We start from the raw sequence: 25,045 nt of genomic DNA on the forward strand, positions 1-25,045 counted from the left end.
AGTGAGTTCCAGGACAGACAGGTCTACACAGAGAAACCTTATTGGGGGAAGCCAAGAGTGAAAGAAAAGTGCAAAGTGCTCTAGCTATTGGTATTGCAAATCGTGCTCTAATAAGGAAGTTCAGAGACATTAGGAGGGTTGAAGGTTTATAAATGCAAATTTTAATTGGGTGGAACCACTTGTATGTAAATTGTTGAAAGCATTTTCAGACTAAAGCGCGGTTTGAAAGCAAACCCAATAACAACTGGAACAATCCAGTTGTAAGAATACTTGTTTTTTTTTTGTTTGTTTGTTTGTTTTTTCTCCATTACTGGTCTCTGGGAGGCCTTGTACATAGCCTGTAAGCTGTGTACTTAGCTATTGAGCTGTATCCTTAGCTACAGGAACATTATTCATTCTCTAGGTAAATTAGTCTCCTAAGAAAATTAACTTCTTCCTCCACAATAAGGAAAACAAAACAGGGAAGACTAAAATATTATGAGGAATATACACAAATTGATTACAGTAATAACATTTTTAAATGCTGAAATAATAAATCAACAACTATAAAATAACTTGGAATAGCTGCAAAGCTAACTAAATGTAATAAAAAAGTTAGATAAATATAATAAAAACAGCTTTAAAATCTTTTTGTTGTTGTTGTTTTTGTTTCTGCTTTTCCTGTAAGATTGTACTGGAATTTTTTTTCACACTTTGGGAAAATTAAGTATTTACTGACTAAGTATTCATCACAAGGAAATGCAAACTCACTTCCTAGAAATACCCAGAGGGGATACATTAATAACAGAACAGCAAGAGAATACATGTTCCAGAAGGAAGCGATTAAAACTGTTCTTCCTGGAACAAGATGAATGCTTTCATAAAACTTCTGTTACTAAGTTCAAAGGAAAGCACATTAAAAAAGAAAAAAAGAAGGAAGGAAGTAAAAAAGTAAGAAAGAAAGGAAGGAAAGTCAGTGCATTCAATTCAAACATTTTTAAAGCATATAAATTATGTTTTCATAGTCAATACTCATAATTTCTTCCACACATAATCTCTTTTCATGAATTTAACTGCCACATTTAATATATTTTAAAGGGCAGTTTTTATTTTGTGTATCATGTTAATGATTATATTTATAGAGCATTTTATAATACTATGGAATGAAGGTATGTTTGAAGTATTTGAAGTATTTTGAAGTTTTGAGAACCTAAATTTTACTTGCTTTTTTTGGAAATCTATTGAAAAAATGCAGATAAAATCTCAGTTATCTTAGCTACAAGTTGTCTTTTCGGAAACAAATGCATATTTAACTTAAAGGGAAAAAAAATAAAGCAAGTCAGCATTTCACTACTCACAGTGTAGATGGAGGTACCAGTCTTTCCCAGAATGCCTTCGATTCCAAATGGCTGAGCCCACAGAACAGATAAGAGACATGGCAATTAAGATGCAAAATAAAATCAGAATTTGTACATTTGTAATCCGTTCCACATTGGAGAGTTTAAGTGGTGGACTGGTGGAATTCTGTAAAACAAAACAAACAAATGGTAAAAACTGCACAATTTAGCATTGCTTACTTAGTATTTGAAAAGGGTGACACAGTCACAACCAGTTTTTGGACTTGAGCTGGAAACTGTCCCAAACACATGACAAGTATAATAAGGTGCCCATGGCTGCCACCTCTTTTTCTTATGACCACTACACCATGTACACATTTTTTCTGGGTCGTAAAATAATGAGAGAAAGAGGGGACAATCTTCATTCTGCAGATTGTCAGGCAGGTTAAGATGTATTTGACTACTTAAGCAAATAATGTCTTTCTACAGTGTCTACTAGTGCCTTTGGCTAGAAAAGAGGCAGGGGAAAAGGACCAAGGCCTTGCAAACACTGAAGGGACCAGCCCCCTGCTTTAGTAGCCATGACAGGCTGCAGAAAAGACATGTAGGCCTCTGACTCAGCATGTGTCTGACCTTGCTAGGCTGGCTCAAGTCACTAAGAGGTCAGATACCCTCCTGGATGCTGGATGTGCTTTATGGCTCTGGGCATGCTTTATGGTAAAAGTGGTACAACAGTGCTATGCAGAGCATAGCAACCACCCTGCGAGGGCCAAAAGGCCTTAACAACCAGCTGACCAATCAACACAGGACAGGTCATCCAAGACTGGAAGTGTACCAATCCTGAGACTGTTGCAGACCCCTAGACACTCCCTTACTCTACCCAATAAATTGCCTGCCTCATGGATTCTCCAGGTCCTTCTTTAGTCATCTGCTGCAATGAATGGACAAAGGGGCTGAGTTAATGGGGTTAGCTCATTAAACGATAAAAGACTCTTTGCTTTTGCATCGGAACGGGTCCATTGGTGATTTGGGGGGTTCAGAATTTGGGCACAATAACACCTCAGCATCTAAAGGATCTCTGGTGCTACTCAGCAGAAATTGAAGTCCTACCACATATAGTCAGTAGTAGATAACTGGGTACAGCAGCAGGCTGGCTTAGGAGGCAGAGGAAGGAGTCCGGGAAGCAAGCCTGACCTACATGCAGCAGAGGACAAGGGAGGCTTCTCAGCTATATGTGATGATTCAGTAGTTAAGGCAGATCTGTGTTAACCAAGCATCCTCAGGACAAGAAAGGAAATCCCTCATAACCAATTTAAATGACAGAATTTACAGCACTGCCAGGGTAGGTACACTACCAACCATCTCACTGGTAATGACAGCATCTTCACACCTGTAAGATGTACAGGGACTCTGGTCCTAAGAATAGAACTCCAATTAGTATTTCTGATACTTGTCTCACTACTGAATTCAGGTTGTATTATAATGTACAGATGTAGCTCCCATGGGTGTATAGAAACTTCAGGATAGTAGATGGCAAAAACAGCCTTGTATAGAAATGCTATGAAAAAAATGGCTATTTGTATTTTTCTTTAAATTTTATGAAAAATCTCCAAGTTTAAAATTTGATTGTTGCATTATAATAAAATCATGATACAGATATTTTAATGCAGACACTGTTACACAGGCAACTTGAAGTGACCACTAGTTGGAAAATGTCCTTAGATCACACACCACCATTCATTGGGTATCAGGTGACCTTTGGGGAAGTTTCTCAGTGTTCACATGTGCAGCGATTGCTTCTCACAGGGAAGGAATTTCAAGATGTTATTCTCCTAGTTACAAATATGGGTGTGTGGTGTAAGGGTAAGGAATATCCAATGGCTGATCTGCTGTTTGGTCCAAGTGCACCAAGAGCAATGAATCATGCATTTCCAAAAGACTTAGTCTCAAAAAGATAAAAGTCCCACCTGCATCAGCTTGGTGTCATGTCCAGTGTAGACAACTATCCCATGAACCCACTGAGTATTTCTTAACTGAGCACCACGTAGAAGAATCTGGTCTGCTCCCAGGGGAACAGTGCTATGACAAAGTATATCAGCATTAGAATTGACATTGTCCTAAATGATCAGGAAATGCACAGTCATTATACAGCCATCCAAGTCTTCACAATTAAAACTTTATTTTTGGAAAGGAAGTATTTTTTTTTTACCAACAATGATAATTTTCAAATATAACTATTGGGAAGAAATGGGTTTTGCCCTTAACACCATACTAGTCATTTCCTATAGCTTTCCTCTCCCTGGGGCCTACAAGTATCCCCCAAATATTCCAAAGTTGAAGTTCCAACCCCCAACTGTGATGGCATTTGTAGCCACACCTTTACCAGGCTATTAGTTTTAGGTGAGTTCATGAAGGTAAAGCCCTCTGATGTGATTAGTGCCCTGACAATATACCTGAGAGCTGGCTCTGCCATATAAACATACACAGAGAGGACATGATTTTGCCAAATACAAAGGTGGCCTTCATCAGAGCCCAGTCATGTTCCTTTATTTCCATTCTCCAGATGGCAAGAAAAAAACAAATCTGTAATGATAAAACTAACTATCCAAGTTCTATCATCATGACAGTTACGCAAGCCAATATACTACCTCAAATAGCAAGCAATGTTTGGGAATGCAGTAGCCAATCTCACATATGATTACTACTGACTTAATAAGTTGACTTAAGTTTACACAACGTTTGGAAGTGGTGGGGCTAAAATAATCTGTTCCCTACCCTCTCAATAAACACACACACACACACACACACACACACACACACACACACACACACACACTTTAAATGACAAACTTTGTACACAATCAGGGCTCAAAATCTATACAAGGTAAAATAAACCCATAGCTCACTCCATATTCTGATACTACCATCCCCTTTCTGAAATAAGTGCCTAGACTTAAAGCCTTACAGTATTCATTTTACAGGATTAGTGTCTGTTTTTCAAGAATTGCAAACATATTCCCAATACACGGTAATCATTTGGAAGCAATTTGCTTCCTAGCCTTTAAAGCACATTTCCACAAACAAGGTCAGGTTGGGACTTTTGTGCATGTCCTCCTCCAACAGGGACTCAAGAGTACTATGGCACTATCACAGATGTGTACTGAGTCAGTTGATGGAAATGGAAGATCCAAAACCAAATTGCTCAAAGATTCCTAATAACCAAGGTTTTCATTTAACAAGAAAGTAATGTAAAAAAAAGAAAAAAGAAAGTCCAAAACAAAGAAAAATATACTTAAAACTTGTAGGAAAAGAAGGAAATATTTTTCAATGGAAGTCTATAAAAAGTACAGGCCTTGTCAATCAGTAAAGGCCACTGAGCTGGGAAACCTCCATTTCTGGTGGGATCAGTCAGTTTCTAAGGCTTGAGATAGATTGGGCATTGGACCTCCTTTGGAAATATATTCTCCTGGCTCAGTGAAATCAATCCACATGTGTGGGTTAGAATGGCCCCTGCAGGAGTCCTCAGGAAACAGCGGATTTCAACTCCCATCATTTACATCCAACATCAGTCCTTAGGGCCCACTGGGATGGAAATGAAGTTTAGACCATTTTGTGAAAGCTTATGAAATGCCTGAGAACTGGTTATTTTGTATGAAAAAGAGGTTTATTTTTGAGTCAATTTGTAGTCATTACATTGGGGGTTGAGTTTCCAGTATGTGAAACCTCCAGGGGACAAAACCATATTGAAGCCACAGACCTCTCTTGTATATATGTCAATATCTGGGGGCCTTGAGGCTAAAGCAGGCTCCACAAAGTAGTTGAGAAGTTGCTGGATTTTGCTTTAGGGCACATGTGTATTTAGGGCACTTTAGGGCACTGTTCCTCACCTCACCTATCTGACTGGGCTCAGTAGCACATCTGACACACATTTATTGCTCCCCACTATCTCCCATCCCTTGCCTTGGAGTACCTGCCTCACTCATTCACTTCAGCCTTTCTGATGAAATTAAGCATATTATAAAACTCCAGTTTCTTTAATCTTGGCACCATCATCTAAAGTTTTCTTCGTGGAATGGATTTGCTTGGCATCAATTTAAAGAAATGTTGGTAAGGAATGGAAGCTGGCCAGTTAAAAATGTCAGATTTAAGAAATGATACTTGTACAAATGGCCAAATCTATCTGTAGTCTATAACCATATGTTCAAGGGAAGATTACTTTGAAAATTTTAGAATTAACAATTACCTTAAAGAACATAAGAAAGTTTTGGTGGATTAGATAAGGGTGTCAATCCATGTCATTTACTTAGTTCCTTATTTAATTCTTGGATCATTCATATCCCAATAGTGAGAACATGGACAACATTCCCCTAGGCTGGTTGAACCAGTATATCTATCTGATGCTTACCTGGCCACCAAACCTATCTGGTAGACAAGGTCTATTGTGTAGAGGAGGTAGGACAAGAAGGGAAGGGATGAAGACAGGAAACAGAAGTGGGGCAGAAAACACCCCGCCCTTCTTGCTGGATTCTACCTTAATTCTTTGCCTTGCATTGCAATAAAACTCCTTCTCTATGATGTCAGGCTCTCCCTCATCAGGCTTAACCTGCTCTAATTAAGGGCCATGATCTTCACTCAATAAATCCAAATGTTAATGTTCAGCTACATTGCAGTTGGTCATAAATGACAGCTGACTCAACTTTGTTCCTCCCTCTCTACTTGGAAGTTTCTTTACTCTTTCTTGATTTTCATTTCACAGACTTGGTCTCTAGTCTCTGCTCTTCTCAGACTTCCAATGCTAGACAGTCCTTGGGTCTTTTAATTTTTCTGTCTATACTCTTTCAATTTCAATGATTTTTCCAGCCCCAGTGAGTTTAAATTTCTATGTGAACTACTCTTAAAGTTTGGACATATAGTCAAATGTTGCTTGGACACCATAAACTTATTAGGTCCAAACCTAAATAGATGATGTTTCTCCTTCATAACTTATTCATGGATCTCAAGTTTGTTAAGAACACCTTTTAATGGTCCACAAAGCCGGATGTGGTCTGGCCCATTATTATCTTTTGGCTTTCACCTCAATTTCTCTTCCTCCAATCACAGCGATTTGCACCATTTCTTCTGTCCAGAATCCTCTACTTCCAGATATTCAAGTGGCTAAACTCCTAACCTCCTGATAACCGTTGTTCAAATGTCACCTAAAGGAGGCTGACTTCAATCACCCTGAGGGATTTCTTCCTAAGGAAATTTCCTTATCTAAGAGATTTCTTCATCTCTTGCCCTATGCTATAAGATTTTTTTATTTATGCCTTTATTTCTGCCCTTCATATATTTACCAAAAGAAAGTAAGTTCACAAAAATCCTATAGTAAAATATTTACATACTGATATCTAACCTTTAATATTGGGGTACTTAGGATGTTGATTCCTTGGGAAGGAGGTGGTTAACTCTTGAAATTTCTAGACTAATGGGGCTGGAGAGATGGCCCAGTGAGTAAACTGCTTACTGTGCAAACATGAAGACCTAGTTGGATTCTCAGAATTCATAATGATTATGATGATGATGATGATGCTAGGTATTAGTGTACGCTTATAATTCCAGCACAGAGAATGGGGAGATAGGAACATCCCTGAGGCTTTTCTCCAGCCATTCAGCCAGTTGGTGAGCTAACACTAGTGCAAGATTCTGTATCAGAAGACAAAGTGCCTGGCTCCTGAGGAACAACACCTGCAGTTGATCTGTGGTCTCTATAGGCACACTTTTTACACACATGTGCAACACGCGCGCACACACACACACACACACACACACACACACACACACACACACACACACACACACACAAAACACATGAGTTCTGCTCTTGTGTTTGGGACTGAAACCTTGAAAAAGATGCCTGAGGGCCTCTACTATGCAAGGACACAGGATGCAACATTTCCTTACCAGACACCAAATTTGGGGCTTTGATCTTCTAGACCTGGGAGCAGTGGATTTCTGCTGCTCATACATTTTTGAATTTAAGGTATTTTTGTTAGAATGAATGAATGAATGAATGAATAAAAAACAAAGGCAGTGATGTTTATCTTATTTGCTTATTGTGGACTATGTAATATTATAAATGGTCTGGGCTATCAGGTATGTACTAAAATCTAATTGAACAGGTAAGAGAAGTGATAAGAAAGTGATAGGAAAGATGGGAAACAGGTAACAATAATAGCGACTACAGATGATAGAATGGTCTAGAAAAAAAGATATATAATTATACAATAGAGTTAGACAGAAGAGACAAAAAAAAATAACTGGCTGTTGTGGTACAGTCTGAACTCCTTGAGACATCCCAAGTTCATAGGAATGGACCATGGCCATTGGAAAGGCCAAGGCAAGAATCTCAGCCAAAGAACCAGCCACAGGCTATTTAACCACCAAAGAATATTCCAGAATTCTGAAATATCACTGACAACATCTGACTGCCAGTCCATCAGGAACTTGAGAATGTCTTTGATTATCACATGGGAAGAGTCAGGATTTAGCCTCCTTACAGAAACATATGAGTTGGAAAACAGACAAGCTTAAAACAAAAGTTGCCAGTGAGCATTCACTCTTAGAGCAGAGGAAAACCATTTGGGGGTCAGGATGACTCAGTTAAAGTGAGTTTACTTACCCATGTCCATCAAGTCTTATATTCCCAACAAAATCGTAGAGATGTCGATTTGGGCTTTCACACTCAATTCTGCCAGAAATTCTCATCAAACTGTCAATGTCCTTGATATCCGACGTTGCTGGTAAGCCCTGTTGGAATATTTCCAAATAAACAGAGAGTATTTTTAAATTAGCATCGTGAGGGTGGGACACTCTCCATGGTCTTACAGACAAGGAATCACACTATTTTGCAAGTAATTCCCTTCCTTTACACAATACTGTCATGATGGGGGATGCCTTTCTGTATCTGTGAATAGATGTTTCTCTTATTGGTTAATGAATAAAGCTGTTTCAGCCAATGGACAGGCAGGCTTTAGCCAGGCAGGAAGTATTGCAGGGCTACCAGACTAGGAGAATTCTGGGAAGAGGAATGCAGATTGTGAGTTGCAGAGGAGACACCATGTAGCCACTGAAGGAGTAACAGGAGGAGCATTATGGGCGGGACAGAAACTATATCTACGCTGTCAAACCATACAGTAGAGGTATGTTCCTATCAACGAGAGCATGGAGTTTCAGTACAAAATAATATACTTTTATGAAAGCTCTGAAAACAGTATCTGCTGCTGTACAGTCTAGGAATCCTGAGTCTAATGAAGGGGATGAAACACAGGCAGAGTCTCATTCAAGGAAAGCAGTTTGGCTGCCCTTCCTCATTCTTTCCTTCCCTCCCTCCCTCCTTGACAGGGAGAACTTCCAAGCAGTTCTTCACTCAGCTAGAAGGGACAGGCACTGAGAACATCCATATTAGCCATCTGACTTCAGTTCCCTCAAGATGTCCAGTTCTAACATAGTCCAAACACCCCACAGGCATTGTTGTCATTCAGCAAGAAGCCAGTGTTATGTATTTTAACTCTGCCCCCTTAAAACTTTAAAAACAAAATCTTACAGTTGTTTTGGGCAACTTTTCATAGTATGAAGAGCAAATATAGAAATATAAAGTAAATCAAATCCCCAAGATAAATATGTGTCTGAAGAACAATGAAAAATTTGGCTTTTAAGCATGGCAAACCCAGTATTAACTGGGGCTAAGAAAAACAAAATAACATGCCAAAGAATTTAAAACACCTTTAATCCCAGTACTCAGAGACAGGTGGATCTCTGTGAGTTTGAGTCCAGTCTGGTCTGTATAGTGAGTGCAAGCCAAACAGGGCACATTTATACACACACACACACACACACACACACACACACACACGGGCATGCACATGCATTAAGAACTACTACTACTATTATTATTATCATTCAAGCATTGACTATTATATAAAGTAGTTAAAAGTATTATAAATAATATTTCATGATTGGTCATATTTAACCGGTAAAGTAAATCTGAGTCCCAAAATAATTAATTCTATCAGTTTATGAAACATTTTTCACAATGGTTTGGTTCAAAGAGAAAATAGCTGTGATTAGACAGAATCACTTTTAGACAGATAGACATTCTTAAATACATATCATAAAGCACTGACTATGAGCTGAGAGTAGAACTTACTTGTCTAATTTTCAAGTTTGTTTCACCATCTAAGTTGGATGTCTCGATGTAGCACATGGCCTGGGGCTCACTGTTATTCATAATTGAAAAACACAAAGATTTAGTTGGGAAAGGAAAGGGAGATACTAACTGCAATATATGTAAGAGCTCAGATTCACCAAAGCCATTTGTTCTAGACAAAGCTACAGTCACCTAGCTTCTGGATGATTTTCATTCTAACAGCAAGACGGTGTGAGGCAGAACCACTCATCATGCATGACACTCATGGATCAGCCTTCCAGCCAGGAGAACCCCAAAGCCATTTCCTGACAACACTCAGTGATGGTTTTCAGGATAACATAACGAGGAGCCACACTGTTTTTAAAGTGCTTGCTTATCCATATAGACACAACACAGACCAATTTTCAAGTGTAAAGCAGGTTTGTGTCCAGATTTATCTCCAGCTCAGAATGTCCAGTCAGGCTTCATGCTCATGGTCCACATGTAAATTGGTTAGGCAAAATGGTTGATTAAAAACTTCCAGATTGTTCCTTCTATAGGCTTGTACTAACTACTTTAATCTTTCAGCTGTGATGACAAGATCACACAGATCACATACTATTAAAAACTTAAGGCTACTTTTACTGGGTATATTTTACAATGAAAGTGACACTATATTTATATCCTTTTGGTCTATTAAGTGGCGAACGCCTTTAATCCCAGCACTCGGGAGGCAGAGGCAGGTGGATCTCTGTGAGTTCGAGGCCAGCCTGGTCTCCAGAGCGAGTACCAGGATAGGCTCCAAAGCTACACAGAGAAACCCTGTCTCGAAAAACAAAAAAAAAAAAAAAAAAAAAAACTTGTTTTGACAAAGCCTCTTCTCTCTCTCTCTCTCTCTGTCTCTCTCTCTCTCTCTCTCTCTCTCTCTCTCTCTCTCTCTCTGTGTGTGTGTGTGTGTGTGTGTGTGTGTGTATTCCTGTGTGGTCAAGGACATATGTGTGTAGGAGGACACACATGCACATGTGTGGAGGTCAGAGTACATGCTCAGTTATCAGTATATAGGTGCTGTCCATGTGCTTTTGAGACAAGGTCTCTCACTGGCCTCGAACTTGCTGAGTAGACTCACTGGTCAATGAGCTCAAGGGAGCTGCATGTGTCTGCCTCCTTGGCAGTTGGCATACAAGTGTTCCATCACACCTGGGCTTTTTCATGCAGGTTCTCATGGACTGAATTCAGGTCCTCACACTTCCAAGCAAGCTCTTTACAGACTGGTCTATCAACCCAGCCTGATTGGGATGTTTGAAGCAGAAAAACACTAAAGCTAAAGTTAGTCTACCTGGCTGTATTGCTTCATGCCCTGAAGCCATCACACCTGAGTGTTTTAAATGAATTCTGTATGTGGTGACCTGAGGACTGTGTTCTCCAGTTTTATCATAGCATCTTACTTTATTTGTTTGACTGCTACAGATATGTGAGTGTGGCTGGACTATAAATTTAATTCTCAACTCTATAGAAGAACATTCTGAATATAAACCAAAAAGTATTGTTAAGTTAAACCAATCTCACTAACACTTGGCTATATAATAAGCCTAATGTGTTAGCTGAAAAATAACCATTAATATAAAAGAAACTTACAAGCCACAAATATTGGAATTTTTTAATCAACTTCCAATTTGTACATGTGCAAAACAAACTGCCCTAAGTGCTAGAAATGGGTACTTAGCTTAATTTTGCCACCCTGAAATTAAGAAAAGTTACTTAAAGACATAAACATAAATCAAATTTTACAGATTCATTTTAAAGTAACTTTGCACATTCTCCAATTTTTCCCTATGAGCTTTCTTTCATACAGGCTGCTGTTTTCCAGACAGAGAAATCTTTCCATATTTCTTTTTTTCACTTCTCAATTATTTCAAAAAATATTTTTAACTCGTGGTCACAATAGTTATTCTCACTCTGGCAACTGCCCAACTTTCTAATTTCCTCATATTCATTTGAAACATAAATGGTTTCCAAAACTGTAAAACACATTTCTCCGATAACAAAGAAAAATGGTGACAAACAAAACACTAAATGAGACCATCAATTCTTTTTCTAGGCAGTAAAACTCATTAAAATGTTACTAACAAATATACTTATCCAATCAAGTACACCCCAATTTGGAACATTCTTAATGATAATTTAGGACAGTTATGACTGCAGTAGCTCTACTAGGGCTGTGAAGAAGCGAAAGAGTCAGGAGGTCATGCTAGTTCATAAATACTTCAGCAAGTCACAGTAACATCCAAGACACAAACTATAGTCAGAGGCAAAGCAAGCATTTGGATTAGTAAGTGGGAAAACAAAACAAGATGCACACCACAGCACAGACACACAGGGGACAGCAGACATGGACCACAGCCATGTGCACTTGCTCACAAGTTACAGGTCGGGTAAAGACTGATCCCCAAGCATGCAGCACAAAAAAGGACGATATCCAGCCTTGTGCAGGGGTCCTCTATAAACCCTATACAAGCCCAAATTTTAGTCGCAGTCACTGCAGAAATTCCACAGAACGTGTAGAAAATTTGAAATACGAAAGTAAGAAAACATGCTTAAAATGTAACCCGTTTTCAATGACTGTTTCATGAAAAGCTTAACACCCTTCCAAACAATAAGCTGGGAGTTAACAGCTAAAGCCTTAGTTGAGGCATATTGTTAAAACATATGTGGCTAGTGCACAGGAAATGAGAATCGCTTGGACTCCTATTGATAGTAATAGGAGTTCAGTCTTCCCAGCTGAGGGACAGACAGCGTCCAGCACAGTGTTCATAAAGTGCCTTTAAAATATCTCTGATGCGCGCCGTCTAGGAAGACACACGCATGCGCTTTAAAGGAAGAGATGGAGCTGAACCGCATTTGGGTGCCATTGTTCTTTGGTTTAAGGTGAGGACCCACGTACACACGCCCTGTAAAACCCTGTGGTTCTGACCTTGAGGACACACTGATGAGATCTGCTGGGAGGTGTTCCCCATTGGTCACTCTCACTATTTCCCCCACTGCCACCTATACGTCCCAGTTTAAAATAATTAAAATGGGAGGGGGGAAACAAATAACAGAGAAAATAAAAAAAAACAAACAAATGGACAAAAGAGACAGAAGGTTTGAAATTATTATAGAAAAGATTTCATGTTAATAAAAATGTCTAATGCCGATTTTTCAAAACTTATTTTGATCAGGCCTGAAGGGAAATGACAATATGTAATATTCAAAGGAATTTGGGGAATTTTTTAGCCCAAGTTTCAATTTCTAATATGAAAACTTAATATTTTAATGCTTACATGTAAGTATTTCTTATCAAAGTAAATAAAAACATTTTATAGTTATATTACAGATTTCCTTTTTCAAAACTCCATTTGCTGTCAAGTCTATGTTTACTCCTATCAAGTAAGTAAAGAAATGACTTTAAAATTATATATTAGATATTTGCAAAACAAGTATACTACAGTAAGCCCCCCTCTCTCACACACTACAAAAGTAACTCTGTTCTGATTTCAAAATTTTTCAAAGTTGACTGCATCCCTATCATATTTATCTGGAAAGCTGCACAGATGTGTATCTTAGGCACTTAGGGGTCATGACTGCATCATTTGGAGTTATTTAATAATTAATAAAGTATAAGAAACACATTGTGTTTTAGAGAGTATAGGGGGGTAAGCCTTTGCATCCAGAGAAAAGTCTTCAGGAGGGTATGAAAAAGTCAGACCAAGTATCTGCCTGGACTTGAATTAAAGGAAGCGTTGGTTGCTCTATTTTTTGTTTTTGCACAGAAAGGTATTAGTGGCTACATGTTAATATTTCGGTTTGTTTGTTTCTAATTGTAAGTCAGTGAATTCCAGAACTTTCAATGCTAGTCTTATTTAATTCCAAGCTACCTCGAGCTCACCTGTGAACTTGCTCTCACCTAGCTATGCCAAGCCAATAAGCAACGAGTTCCATTTTAGATACACTCCCTGACAAAATTACAAACAAAAGTAACTTGAGAACAGAAAGTCTGACTTCAAAAGACCTTTGTGCTACACAAAGATGTCAGCTTTAAAACAGGAAAATAAAAACACCCTGAATTCCTGTTTCTATAAATAGCCAAGGAACTACTAGTTTCCTATTTATGATTCACTAACTTGTCAAAAATCCAATCATTCCAAACCATGACCTGATTAAATAGATTTTGAAAAAAGGACACTGTCCATATTTTTATGTGGATTTTACAAATCGAACTGTCCAAGGAAATGATGATAAACAACCTCAAGAATATTAAAAGACATTTCTTCTTAATTTATTTTAGGACTAGTTTTAAGGTTTTAAAATCCTAAATTTACACAAGGCCTAGTGTGATAGCTTTTAATTCTAAAGACATATGTCCTGAATACTGATTCACAACTATCTTAAATGTGAATACAACAAAAAAATTATCTAAATTCAGTAACAGGAAAATCTGAAAAGAAAGCATAAAGTACTCATTTCTTGCTTGAAAAACTGTATCATTTAGAAACAAAGAAATCACTCATCCATATTCTTGTAGCATTTCACCATAACGAATAGAAAGTTTGCAAGAGAGAGGATTATTGCACCATAAAGGAATTTATGAATGAGGACTGAAAGAGAAAAATCAACAGAGCCCAATCCATGGATGACAGAAAGCAAACGACAGGGAATCTTAAACAGAGCTAGTGGTCCACACACACCACAAGGATGTGGATGTAGCCAGTGGAAAAAGAGACTCTCAAGTTTTGGCTGTGTAGTAGCCGATACTTAATCTGTATGACAAACATGAAGCCAATCAGTTTTTTTAAACACTTCATTAAAAATCATGAGAGGTTTGAAATTCTTCGTTTATTCTTTATTTCCTTGGAGAAATTACAAGGTCAATGCAGGGTAGAGAACCCATCCTCTACACTGTTTGAGCATCAGTAGGTGTCTCTACCTTGATGAGAGAAGGACAGTGTCAGCAGGTATATACTCTTTGCCTTTTATTATAACTATATCTCCAACATTTACCTGAAAGAAAACTGGGAATTGGTTAATTATCTGCATAGAAAGATAGTAAAAATAAAAATACAACCCACTGTATTGATAATGCATGAATAAAAAAAAACATTCTAATCTTCACAAAAATGGCATAAAATTATTTAGGGGTTAATGCATATTTGTTTTTAATCTGTCATTTATCTTAATAAAATTTCTTGACCAATTATGCCCACTTGACTGACATCTCAACTTCTTAAATGCTCTCTCTTTGACATAAAAATAAGAAGGAGGAATCTGCTGGCTAAAATCTCTACTCTACTTAAGGAAGTCTCAGTACAATTGAAGAAATGGTCATTATTTGTGATGACCATTATACAATGACCCTTACGAAAAAAATAGTGACTTTAATTTACAGAGAGGAAGAGAACATCTAATATTCCAAGTTTCCGAGTCACATGTTCAGAGTGAGTGGAAAAGCTGAGACTCCAATCCACATCTACCTATCACATTGCCCAAGTTTTGCATGCTATGCGACTACCATTATAATTCAAACAAAATAAACAGCCAAGTTTATTTTTTTATTATACATTTGCCCTCCCTGACTATGGTATGAAAATGAGTTAAAGCTCTGTTGTGGCCAGAAACTATTAGAAGTAATTTGTCACTGTTCTTACTGCTTTTGTCAAACAATGAATGCATCTCCCACTCAGCAACAACCTGGCTCTGCTCCCTTAGTGAGAATCACTGCCGATGGGGTCATTGTGTTCTGTTTTTAGCTACAGGGAAAAATAGGTGAGGGAAAGCTGGAGAGGCATCTTATAATCTATAGTATATACACTAGTTGCTCAAGTAGGAAGGTGCTGGACAGCATGCTCAAAAACAAACAAACAAACAAACAAAAACCTTGCTAAAAGTGCCAAAATAGCAAGGATGCTGGAATTATGCTAGAATTAAAAAACAAAACAAAACAAAACAAAAACTGGTAAGCATAAATACATACTATCCCTTAAAAATGTGCATTGACAGTTAACTAGCAGAACCAAAGACAAGAAGATTATGAAAGACAAGTGCTCTGCAATCAAGGCAGCTAGACGGAATGCCACCCTGATTACTATTTAATCATTTGTTAATCACCCTCTATGTTTTGTTAATGCTTTCCCTCCATTAAACTACATGCTTCATAAAACCATGGCTGCATTATCTCCAAGAGTTAGGTTGAAACGTCTAACTTATGAAAATTCCTAAGTGATGGCAGTGTTTCCAACTTCTGCATTCATTGCAAGACAACTGAAGGCCTTGGGGTTATTAAGTTGAAGAAAATATAACAGGGTGCACTGTGGTGTCTCTAGCAGCCTGGTAAATCCAAGACCTTATTCATTGCCCCAGGAGTTCTCATGACTTGAGGAAAACAGGGAACTCCCTTACTTGCCTATGTTTTAGGTCAGTTTCTCAATGATACTCAAGTAGCCTTCTCTCCCTCCGGTTCTGGCCTCTTATCATGGCATTTTTCATTCTAGTATAAGAGAATCAAAAACAAGGGGAGGCCATGGTGGAAGACAGTCTTTGACCACAACCCAACTAGAGAACATTAAGGAAATATTCAGGGCTCTCCACTAATTTGAACTTCCTCAAGTCACTGACAGGGATCAAGGATTATAGAAAGGGGATAAAAATTATCAAACTATAAAGGGCTTGATTAACAAACTATTTCTAATTCTAGGTAACAATATATGTGCATTTTTATCCAAGAATTTTGGAAGATATGGATTTCATCCAAAGAAATCTATCTCGTGGTGGGAATGTATGCATTAAACAGTTTTGCTGAATGACTTTCAGAGACCCATACAGCTCACTATGCTATGCTTCCCAACAAAGCACCTACGCATTGGTTTAAAGAATATTCACCTAAATTCTCTACTTGTACCTGTCTCAAAAACTCTGCCTGGCAAAGTGAAGAACTGGCCTTGGTGCTGTGGTGAGAGCAATAGGCCAGACACTTATGTTTCAAGAGATGCAGCTTCTTGGGGGTGGGGTCAGGGAATTTTGTCATTGCAAAACTTTGTTTTAAAATGAGATTCTTAAAACCTCACCTCTGTAACAGAGAAACCTCTTCCCTACAATCTGGAGGGCTGGGGTGTAAACATCCAAGAACTGCTGGTGTTCTGTGATGACTAAATGTATGGCGACAAATCTATAGGACCTCTGAGGACCATTAAAAGCACCCACATGCTTATAGTGAAAATACCTGGAAGCAAAGTCCATTTGCATGAGGGTTCTCATGTTACTTCAACATGTGGATGACATTATTGGTTTGGGTATATTGAGTTTATTTTTCACTCTACAAAGTATCACGCGAACCAAGGACAAGACCTGAACTAATGGCCAAGCCAAAAGGGAAGTCTGCTTTTGTGTTTGATACTTGCTCAATAACATCATTTTTTTTTACATGGCTGAAAGCTCAGTACCGACAGGTCTATTCTTTTCACCTGTGATTATATTTTATGATCTAGGAGCCACTACATGTTCTGTTATGGCTATGAGCTCACTCACTGCTTGGCACATACATTTAATAAATATTTACTGGATGAGGGTATAACATTTTCTATGTCATCATAGTATGTAAAATTAGTATGTAAAATTAAAGTTTTACATCATACAGGTGCAGGATGTTGCAACTTACTAGTCTTTTCTCTATTGCATGTTTATACTAGTTTTAAATATTATGAAAACGCTTTTGCATATGTAAACTTCCTCCCATTTCATGATTATTTACAGAGACAGACTATAAATTATCAGGATCTCTTCTATATGGTTTTCATCATAAACAGCCAAACTACTAGTCTACAATGGAATATTAGTGCAATGTAAAATAAAATTTTTGGAATGCAAGTTTCTCATGAATGAGTCATCAATTTCTTTTTTGTTTTCAACTTTTGTTAGTTGGTCACCATACCACATCTAGTTAATATTTCTTCTTGCTTATTATAGACTTTGAATTTTCAGCTTAAAGAATAATGACACAAATCTTTTGTTGTATTTGGTGCAAATATTTAATATATTCCCCAGTTATCTGTGGCATCTTTTGTTATATGTAGGTTTAAACTCATGTCATCATGATCATGAGATATTGATCTTCCCAAAATTCTTATTAAAAATCTTTGTTCTATTAGTGTGTATTTCAAAACAGCATTTTAAGCATTTGATTCTTTTAGCCAGATGGAATTTAATTTTGCACAAATCATGATTTAGATATAAAGTAATATTCAAGTATTATTTCTTGAGCCTGCCAATCTGCAATTTTTGCCTCACTTATCAATAATTGAACATGCCTCATTTCAGGACACTATATTCTTTTCTATTTTATTTGTTAATATCTATTTTTGAAACAGACATTGAAGGTAAGTGATAATTCTTTGAGATTATGTTATTAATAATTTGAAATAAGTGATCTCTTGTTTTTAATTTTGAAAGAACATACATTTGTGCTTTTATATGATTCTTTTTGGGGGGTGAGGAAGAAAGCAACTTTTCTTTAGATGTTAAAGAGTCACATAGGCGAGGCTGGTGTGACAGCAGTTGTCTATGATCTCAGCGCTCAAGAAGCCGAGTCAGGAAGATTGCCTCCGTTGAAGGTCAGTTGCTTTCTTGCCCCATGTCACATAGATTTTGTCTGCAAGTATCCCACATATCAGTTGGATTGACATCTCCTTTTCCTAATAATACTGTAAATATCAAAATATTGTTAGTTTTGTATGTTTATCTTGAATTCATCCCTGAACCAACTTGGGGAATGTAATTATCTAGTTATAACTACTAAATAACTTCAGATCTTTTTAGCTGGGTGGCTCTTGGGTAACAATCTAGATTCTATCTTTTCACAGAATAATATGGAATATGCAGGTAAAGTTTGGCCCTGACCTCAAGAATGACTAACAATGCTATCATTATGAGTAATCACAGTGATTTATTATCGTCTTTATTTATTAAAAAAAATTTAAAAAATGATGTTTACAATAATCCATGTAGACTAGCATAACCTCAAAATCACGGTTGTCATTAGGAACATTTGAAGGTCAATTTTACAATGCAGCAGAAGAGAGTTATTGCCTGACTGTGTATTCCCTGAGCCAAGAAGTCAAGGCAAGAAGAAGAAGGAGAAAAAAAAACTGATACAGGAATTTTAAAAAATGTGCTGTTCAAGTTAGACACTTTTTTCACATGACTTTAAGACTTAGCTAAAATAGACATAGGATGTATCATAGCGGATTATTGTATATTCTTGTATTCCACCCTTATGATTGTTAGTTTTGGATATTTTACACTATTAAGTTTTAATCCTCTCTTAGACTAAAAGGGGAATTGTAGGGAGTCACCCTAGCCCCGCCCAATAGTCCTGGGGCAGGTACCAGGTGGACCTGGGGACTCGCCCATAAGGGCGGGGTGAAGGAAAGCCGGGATGACGTAAAGGGGGCTTCTTAAAGGACTGCACGTGGGGACGGGGCTCTCTTTGTTCTGACCGCGCTGGCTGGGTTCTTAACCTAGCTCTGGCCTGTGTTTCACCCGGCTGTGCTTGGAAATAAAGAGACCTTAATCCAATAATGTGCCTTTCTGTTAACTGTGCTGATAACCCTAGTAATGTAATGTACCCAAACTCAATCCATTGAATCTGACTATACTCCCTCTGTCTTCTCTATGAAATGTCTAAATCCACAAGTACCAGCTGAGCCCATAACACAAGTGATTCCTGGACGTTTTCAGCTGTCTCATTTTTCTCCTTTATTCTTCTGAAACAGAGCTTATTACCATAGAAATTCAACACCACGAAGGTATTTTCGTCCTTATTACTTTAATGTCAAAGACCAGAAAGCAGGGAGATATGAATTTCCATGTCTCTGCAAGAGATGTCATTTCCTAGTCTAGCCACTGATAAAAAAACAAACAAAACAAAACAAAACAAAATTAACAAAAATGGGATCAGTTTCTTATTGAGAAGAGACCCTATTCCTTCATGGACAGAAGGTGACCACAATTTCAGAAGGGAGAATCAAGTGTGTGGACTTTGATGGGGTGTAAATGAATGGGCGGTAGACAACAGTTTTGTTGTCTCAGTAAGACACTGTCCAGTGTTCATGGCAGTGGCCTCCAAAAAGCCATCTAATGAGTCACCAAGGCCATTTACTGTGGATGACTGGGGGAATCCAAGTTCTGGAACTAAGTAAGAACTGACAATCATCATTTGCTTACCTTTTGCAAATAAGGCCTAACAAGAATGGACACCTGGGTAACTCTTGCCAAATGATGATGACTCTACTCACTAAAGACTGAGACAGAGGCCAGCTAGCAGATCTCCCTCTGGAACACAGAACTGTCTCCTTCTTCATTAGAAAATGATGTTTAGTTTGTATGATTAACTTTTCTTAAAATAGTAGTAATAAGTAAATGGGGGTGGGTTCACCATAGGAATTTGAACTAAAACAAGCAAATGTGAAAAATCAGAACTTGAACAGATTTTTTTTTTTAATTTGGACAGTAGATGATTAAAACAAAATTTACAAAACAAAATAAATAAAATCTATGAAAAGAGTACTCAAAATGTACTATAAAACAAAAATGTTCTAGACAGTACTTTCCAAAAGAATGGCCTTGCTGGAAGAATATGAAAATGCTTAGTGCATGTAGCTATGTGGAGACTTTACAAATCTTTCTATTAACTACTAAACAGTGTCCACATTAGTGGAGCTGCTGACATTGCTCCTATAAATTACACCTCTGTGCATTCTGTGCATTTCTTCTGAAACAAAATGAAAATTAATGCATACCTTCTCCCAGTGAACAATTTCCCAAGCACCATTTCTCAGAACTGCAAAAAGAAAGGATGACAGGTTAAAGAACATTTCTTTATTTTAAAGGAATAGCTTTGAATGAAATAACTAGCAGCAGTATCATATCTTTTAAAACTAATTGTAGCAGCAAGGATCATACGAGGCAATAAAAACTTCCAATTTCTATTTAGTCTCCCACAGTGATTTGCCTCTAACTCAAGGTAGCTTTTTTTGGGTGTCCATATGCCTCCTCCAAGACACAGGGAAGCTCTGGGTTAAGTAGGGGTGAGGGTGGGGAGAAAAGCACAAAAGATCATATAAAAGGGAAATGACGGGCCTGCATCCATCTCCTAATGACAACCATTCTCCTCAGGTCATGATGGTCTATATGGGTTACTGTAACTACCCATTTTTAAACTTGGATAAAACAACACAGGGGCATCATAGATTTCTAATTAGTAAGACTTTAATACAAGGAAGCAACAGAAAAAAAACCCTGTATTATTAGATCCATAATAATGCAAAAACATTCCATGTTTGGCTTACTAGGAAGAAAGAGAAAAGGTATTCTGAAATTATGGAGAAGAGTGAACATTGCATAGTGGCTTTCTGTTTCAATGCATAGTACAGTTACTCAGTATCTCCAACCCCACCTACAATAGGTGTGGGATGTAACCCTGAGCACACTAAAGCATACCCAAAACTGAAAACAGTACAAGACAATAATGTGAGGTAGATAATAGAGTACCAAGGACTTAAAGAACAAGGTCCATTGATAAGTGACACAGACATTAAACCCTTGAGTGCAAAGCCAAGGTTTGCTTTAATTAGAAACAGCACAGTGCATACACAATGTGAAATTACAAAATAAGCAATTTATAGTTATATATACATACATATATATATATATATATCTATATATATATATATATATATATAATATTAAAGTCTCTTTATTCAAGAAGACACCAAGGCAAAATACAGGCCAGAGCTAGGTTATAGAACCCAGCAAGCGCGGCCAGAACAAAAGGGGCCCAGGTCCCCACATGCAACCCCTTAAGAAGCTCCCTTACGTCACCCCGGCTTTCCTTCACCACGCCCTTATGGGCGAGTCCCGGGTCCACCTGGTACCTGTCCCAGGACTATTGGGCGGGGCCAGTGTGTCTCCCTACATAAATATATATATATTTATTTATAATAATTTAAATTATAAATAATAATTTATAATAATTTAAATTGAATATAAAAATTCAATTTCCTTTAATGTTAGAAGGGACAGAGTTGGAATCCTCTAGAAAAAGTCAGGGAAACAAGCCCAAAGCATTAAATAGAAAACCCAATATTAGTTCCACATCACGCTTTAAAACCAATATTGTAATACACATTATTTTAATCTAGATAAAATTCTTCTAATTCCCAGTTCTCTTGAAGCAGGGCTCTCGTGAAGGAGGGCTCACGTCTCACTTATTTCCTTATTTCTAATGTCCTGCACCACTTCCACCACCTACGACATTCTGATGCTGACAGAAAAACAAATGTAAGAATAAACACCTTGCAAGACATTCAGTGGGGTGATAACTTTATTAAATTCAAGTGGAAAGCTAAAACTAAAGCACGTCCAATACACTAGCCTAGTAACTATATGCAAGTTAAGATTCTTATTTTTATACTACTCAAACAGATATGGGCCAGCATCTGAACCATACGTGCCCAGAATTGTATCTAGTCTCTAAAACTCTAAGTCTAGCAGAGTACACCCAAACTGATTCCACGAAGAAGGCTGCTCCTTGCCAATGTTCATACATTCCCAGGAGTCCAGAGGACATGCCTCACAGTAAAAGCCTGGGCTTAAGCTGTGTCTACAGATATTTCCTAGTGTCTTTATCAGAATGGTTTGTCACCATGAATCAAGATTAAAAGAGCAAACATGCTGCCCGTTGCTTATAACCTAGGAGCTAAAATATAAACAAGTATGCACAGCAAGTACTGCCCACATCAACTCTAACTAGATTAACTGAGACAATGTTTGGGACAAAAATACTTAAGATTTCTTTATTGAAATTTATTTCCTTCTGGGCCTATTTCTTATTAAGCATTTTTTTTTCAATTCCAGTATTTACCACCCACCTTTTATTGGCAAGTGTATGTATATGAATGTGTGTGCAACTAAGCATGTTTGTGTGTGTGTGTATGTGTGTGTGTGTGTGTATGTGTGTTTCTAGGAACCCTAATTCTGGTCTTTGTTCTTACAGTGCCTTCACCCACTGAGCCATCTTCTCAAGCCTCATTTTTTTTTCTTTTGTCATTGCTATTTATTTGTTTTTAAACCACTGTCTAATATTTCTAAAACAATGTAATCTGACATGAAAATAAAGGTGCCTGGCTGTACAGTATGAATTTTCTGAGGATCAACTGAACAGCATAGTAACTGTAGTTAACACGTGTTATACTTGAAAATTGATTAGAGGACAGATCTTAATAATCCCACCAAAGAAAATCATGTAAGGGTATGGACATGTTAATTAGGCTGGTGCAGTTAATCACAATATACAGTCCTCTGAGGGTAGTGTATTTAGTAGCACTCTTCCCACCAAGATACCAAAATACTCAGTTACTGAAAGTCTTATATACAAAACAGCATAGTATTTACATATAACCCATGCACATCTCTCTAAATAATTTAAATACCTAGATTATTTAGATTATCCAATGTAATACAAATACTATGTAAACAATTATTATATTGTATTAAGTAGGATAAGATGGTAAGAGAGATGTCTGCACTTATTCAAGACAAACACAATTCCTTTTTCTTTAGTATTTTTGACTTGAGGGTTTTTTAAATCTGTAAATATAGAGCCTGTTGATACACAGGATTGACTGCAGAGCAAAAAAGTGCTATACTGCAAATGTATGAAATTTTGCCAAAAAGTTAGAGCAATGATTATAATATGTGCAATATTAAAGAGAAGAGTCTGAAAAGAAAACAAAGCACTTTAGCTTATGTGGAAGCTGACTCTGAAGGTCAGGCAGGTTGAATCCCACACTGTGACCTGGTATGAGGCTCAACAGTCTATCACTATATTCATGGTTTCTTGCTGTCTCACATCTGGCCTCCCCTCTCTCCTTCTCAGCTGAAGTACAACTTAACAACAATGTCTTCATCTTAAGTACTCTAGTCATTGAGCTTTGAAAATTGTGAACACCTATGTATCCACTACTAACAAGTCAGAGGCTCCACAGTGGTCCCCATGCTCTGCTGCCATCCATCCCTTAGGGCCCAGAAGTTGGTGTAAGTCAAGTGCCATAGGGAGGTCTTGTATTTCACAAACACAGGCTCTGATTTGTGCATTCAACTAATTGTAGATAAAAATATTTTTTAAAAAACCCTATGTTTGTATAGAGCATGCACAGACATTTTTATCATTATTTGCTAACCAAGATAGATATTATAATTCTTTACATAGCATTTATATTAGATAAGGTATTGTTATAATTTTAATATGAAATATTCCCACAGGCTCAGGTTTTTGAATAGTTGAACAGTAGAGTACTACATTAGAAAACTGGAAAGATTAGGAGACAGAGTAACTGGAGGAATCAGGTTACTGGGAATATGCCTTTAGAGGTTATACTGGGTATCTAGTCTCTTCCCCCGCTCTCCATTTCCTGTCTGTCATAAGGTGGTTAGTTCTCCACCATGTATTCCAACTACCACAATACCCAGGTCCTTGGAGCCAAGTGACATGAATTGAACCCTGTGAAACCATCAGGTCAAATAAGGCTTTTTAAAAGATGCTATTTGTATCATATAATGCATTGCAGTGATGGGAGGTAACCAATAAACGTATTATAAGTAATCCAGGAATGACTTAAGGTATCTGGATGATTGCTTATAGGTTATATATAAATATTTAGCCATTTTGTATGAATGACTTGAGCATCTAGGGAGCTCCCTATTTTAGGAGAAGCATGGTAGAACTATTCCCCAAGTGGTAAAGTGTAACTATTCCTACGTTGGGTGCTAAAGTGTAAATGGAGTTCATAATTGGTCTAAATAATAAAAACCTGGAATCAAATACAGGAAAATGCTGAGAGACCAGAGAGAAGAAGGAGCCAGCCATAGCCACACCTTACCTCTTTAGCGTCTTAGCAGACAAGAGAGATGAGTTCCTGTTTCTTCCCGCTTATATCCTCTCTCTACACAGCCATCTCACTTCCTGTTTCTCTCCAGCCATCTCACTTCCTGTCTGTCTGTATAGACCTCTACATCTCTATAGTTAGCTAGTGGCAAGTTCCATTCTCTGACCTTCAGACTGGCTTTATTTGTATAAGCAAGATACCACCCCTTGTCTTTGAATCCATAAGAAGTCAGAATAGTAGTTACACAGATATATTGATAATACAACCTCACTTCCTAGTAAATAGCATATTAAAAATAACATGCACATAGCATTTGATATACAGTTGTAGAGGAAACTACTTTAGCTGTTTCTCAAAAAGTTAAATGCATAATTGCCATAGGACCCTGATCTCCCACTCCTGGGTATAAGAGAAAAGTTATTTCACATTTGGCTTGTGCATGAGAGTTCTCTGCAGCATTAAGCTTATATTAACCCCAAAGTGGAAATCACCTAGATGTTCATCAGCTGCTATCCCGAGGAGCACACCATGGGCTATCCATTTAATAGCATGCTACATGCCACAGAAAAGGAATGCAGAGCTAAGAAGATGGT

At 37.6% G+C, this 25,045-nt stretch overlaps 1 protein-coding gene across 4 annotated transcripts in view; it reads right to left on the reverse strand.

Moving 5' to 3' along the window:
* Positions 1-25,045, reverse strand: part of Atp8a1 (ATPase phospholipid transporting 8A1) — a 224,491-nt gene that overhangs the window by 146,433 nt on the left and 53,013 nt on the right. Inside the window, exons 6-11 of one of the 4 annotated variants that reach the window (XM_027390823.2) lie at positions 20,307-20,347; positions 12,452-12,525; positions 9,502-9,571; positions 7,975-8,102; positions 3,284-3,395; positions 1,338-1,503 (exon numbers count right to left, since the gene is read on the reverse strand). In XM_027390823.2, coding sequence (XP_027246624.1) covers positions 1,338-1,503; positions 3,284-3,395; positions 7,975-8,102; positions 9,502-9,571; positions 12,452-12,525; positions 20,307-20,347 — 591 coding nt within the window. Of the gene's footprint in view, positions 1-1,337; positions 1,504-3,283; positions 3,396-7,974; positions 8,103-9,501; positions 9,572-12,451; positions 12,526-14,443; positions 14,518-20,306; positions 20,348-25,045 lie in introns of all 4 variants that reach the window. The other 3 variants (XM_027390822.2, XM_027390825.2, XM_027390824.2) reach the window with 3 other exon arrangements.

This window comes from Cricetulus griseus (assembly GCF_003668045.3).
Source record: "Cricetulus griseus strain 17A/GY chromosome 1 unlocalized genomic scaffold, alternate assembly CriGri-PICRH-1.0 chr1_1, whole genome shotgun sequence".
Lineage (NCBI taxonomy): Eukaryota > Metazoa > Chordata > Mammalia > Rodentia > Cricetidae > Cricetulus > Cricetulus griseus.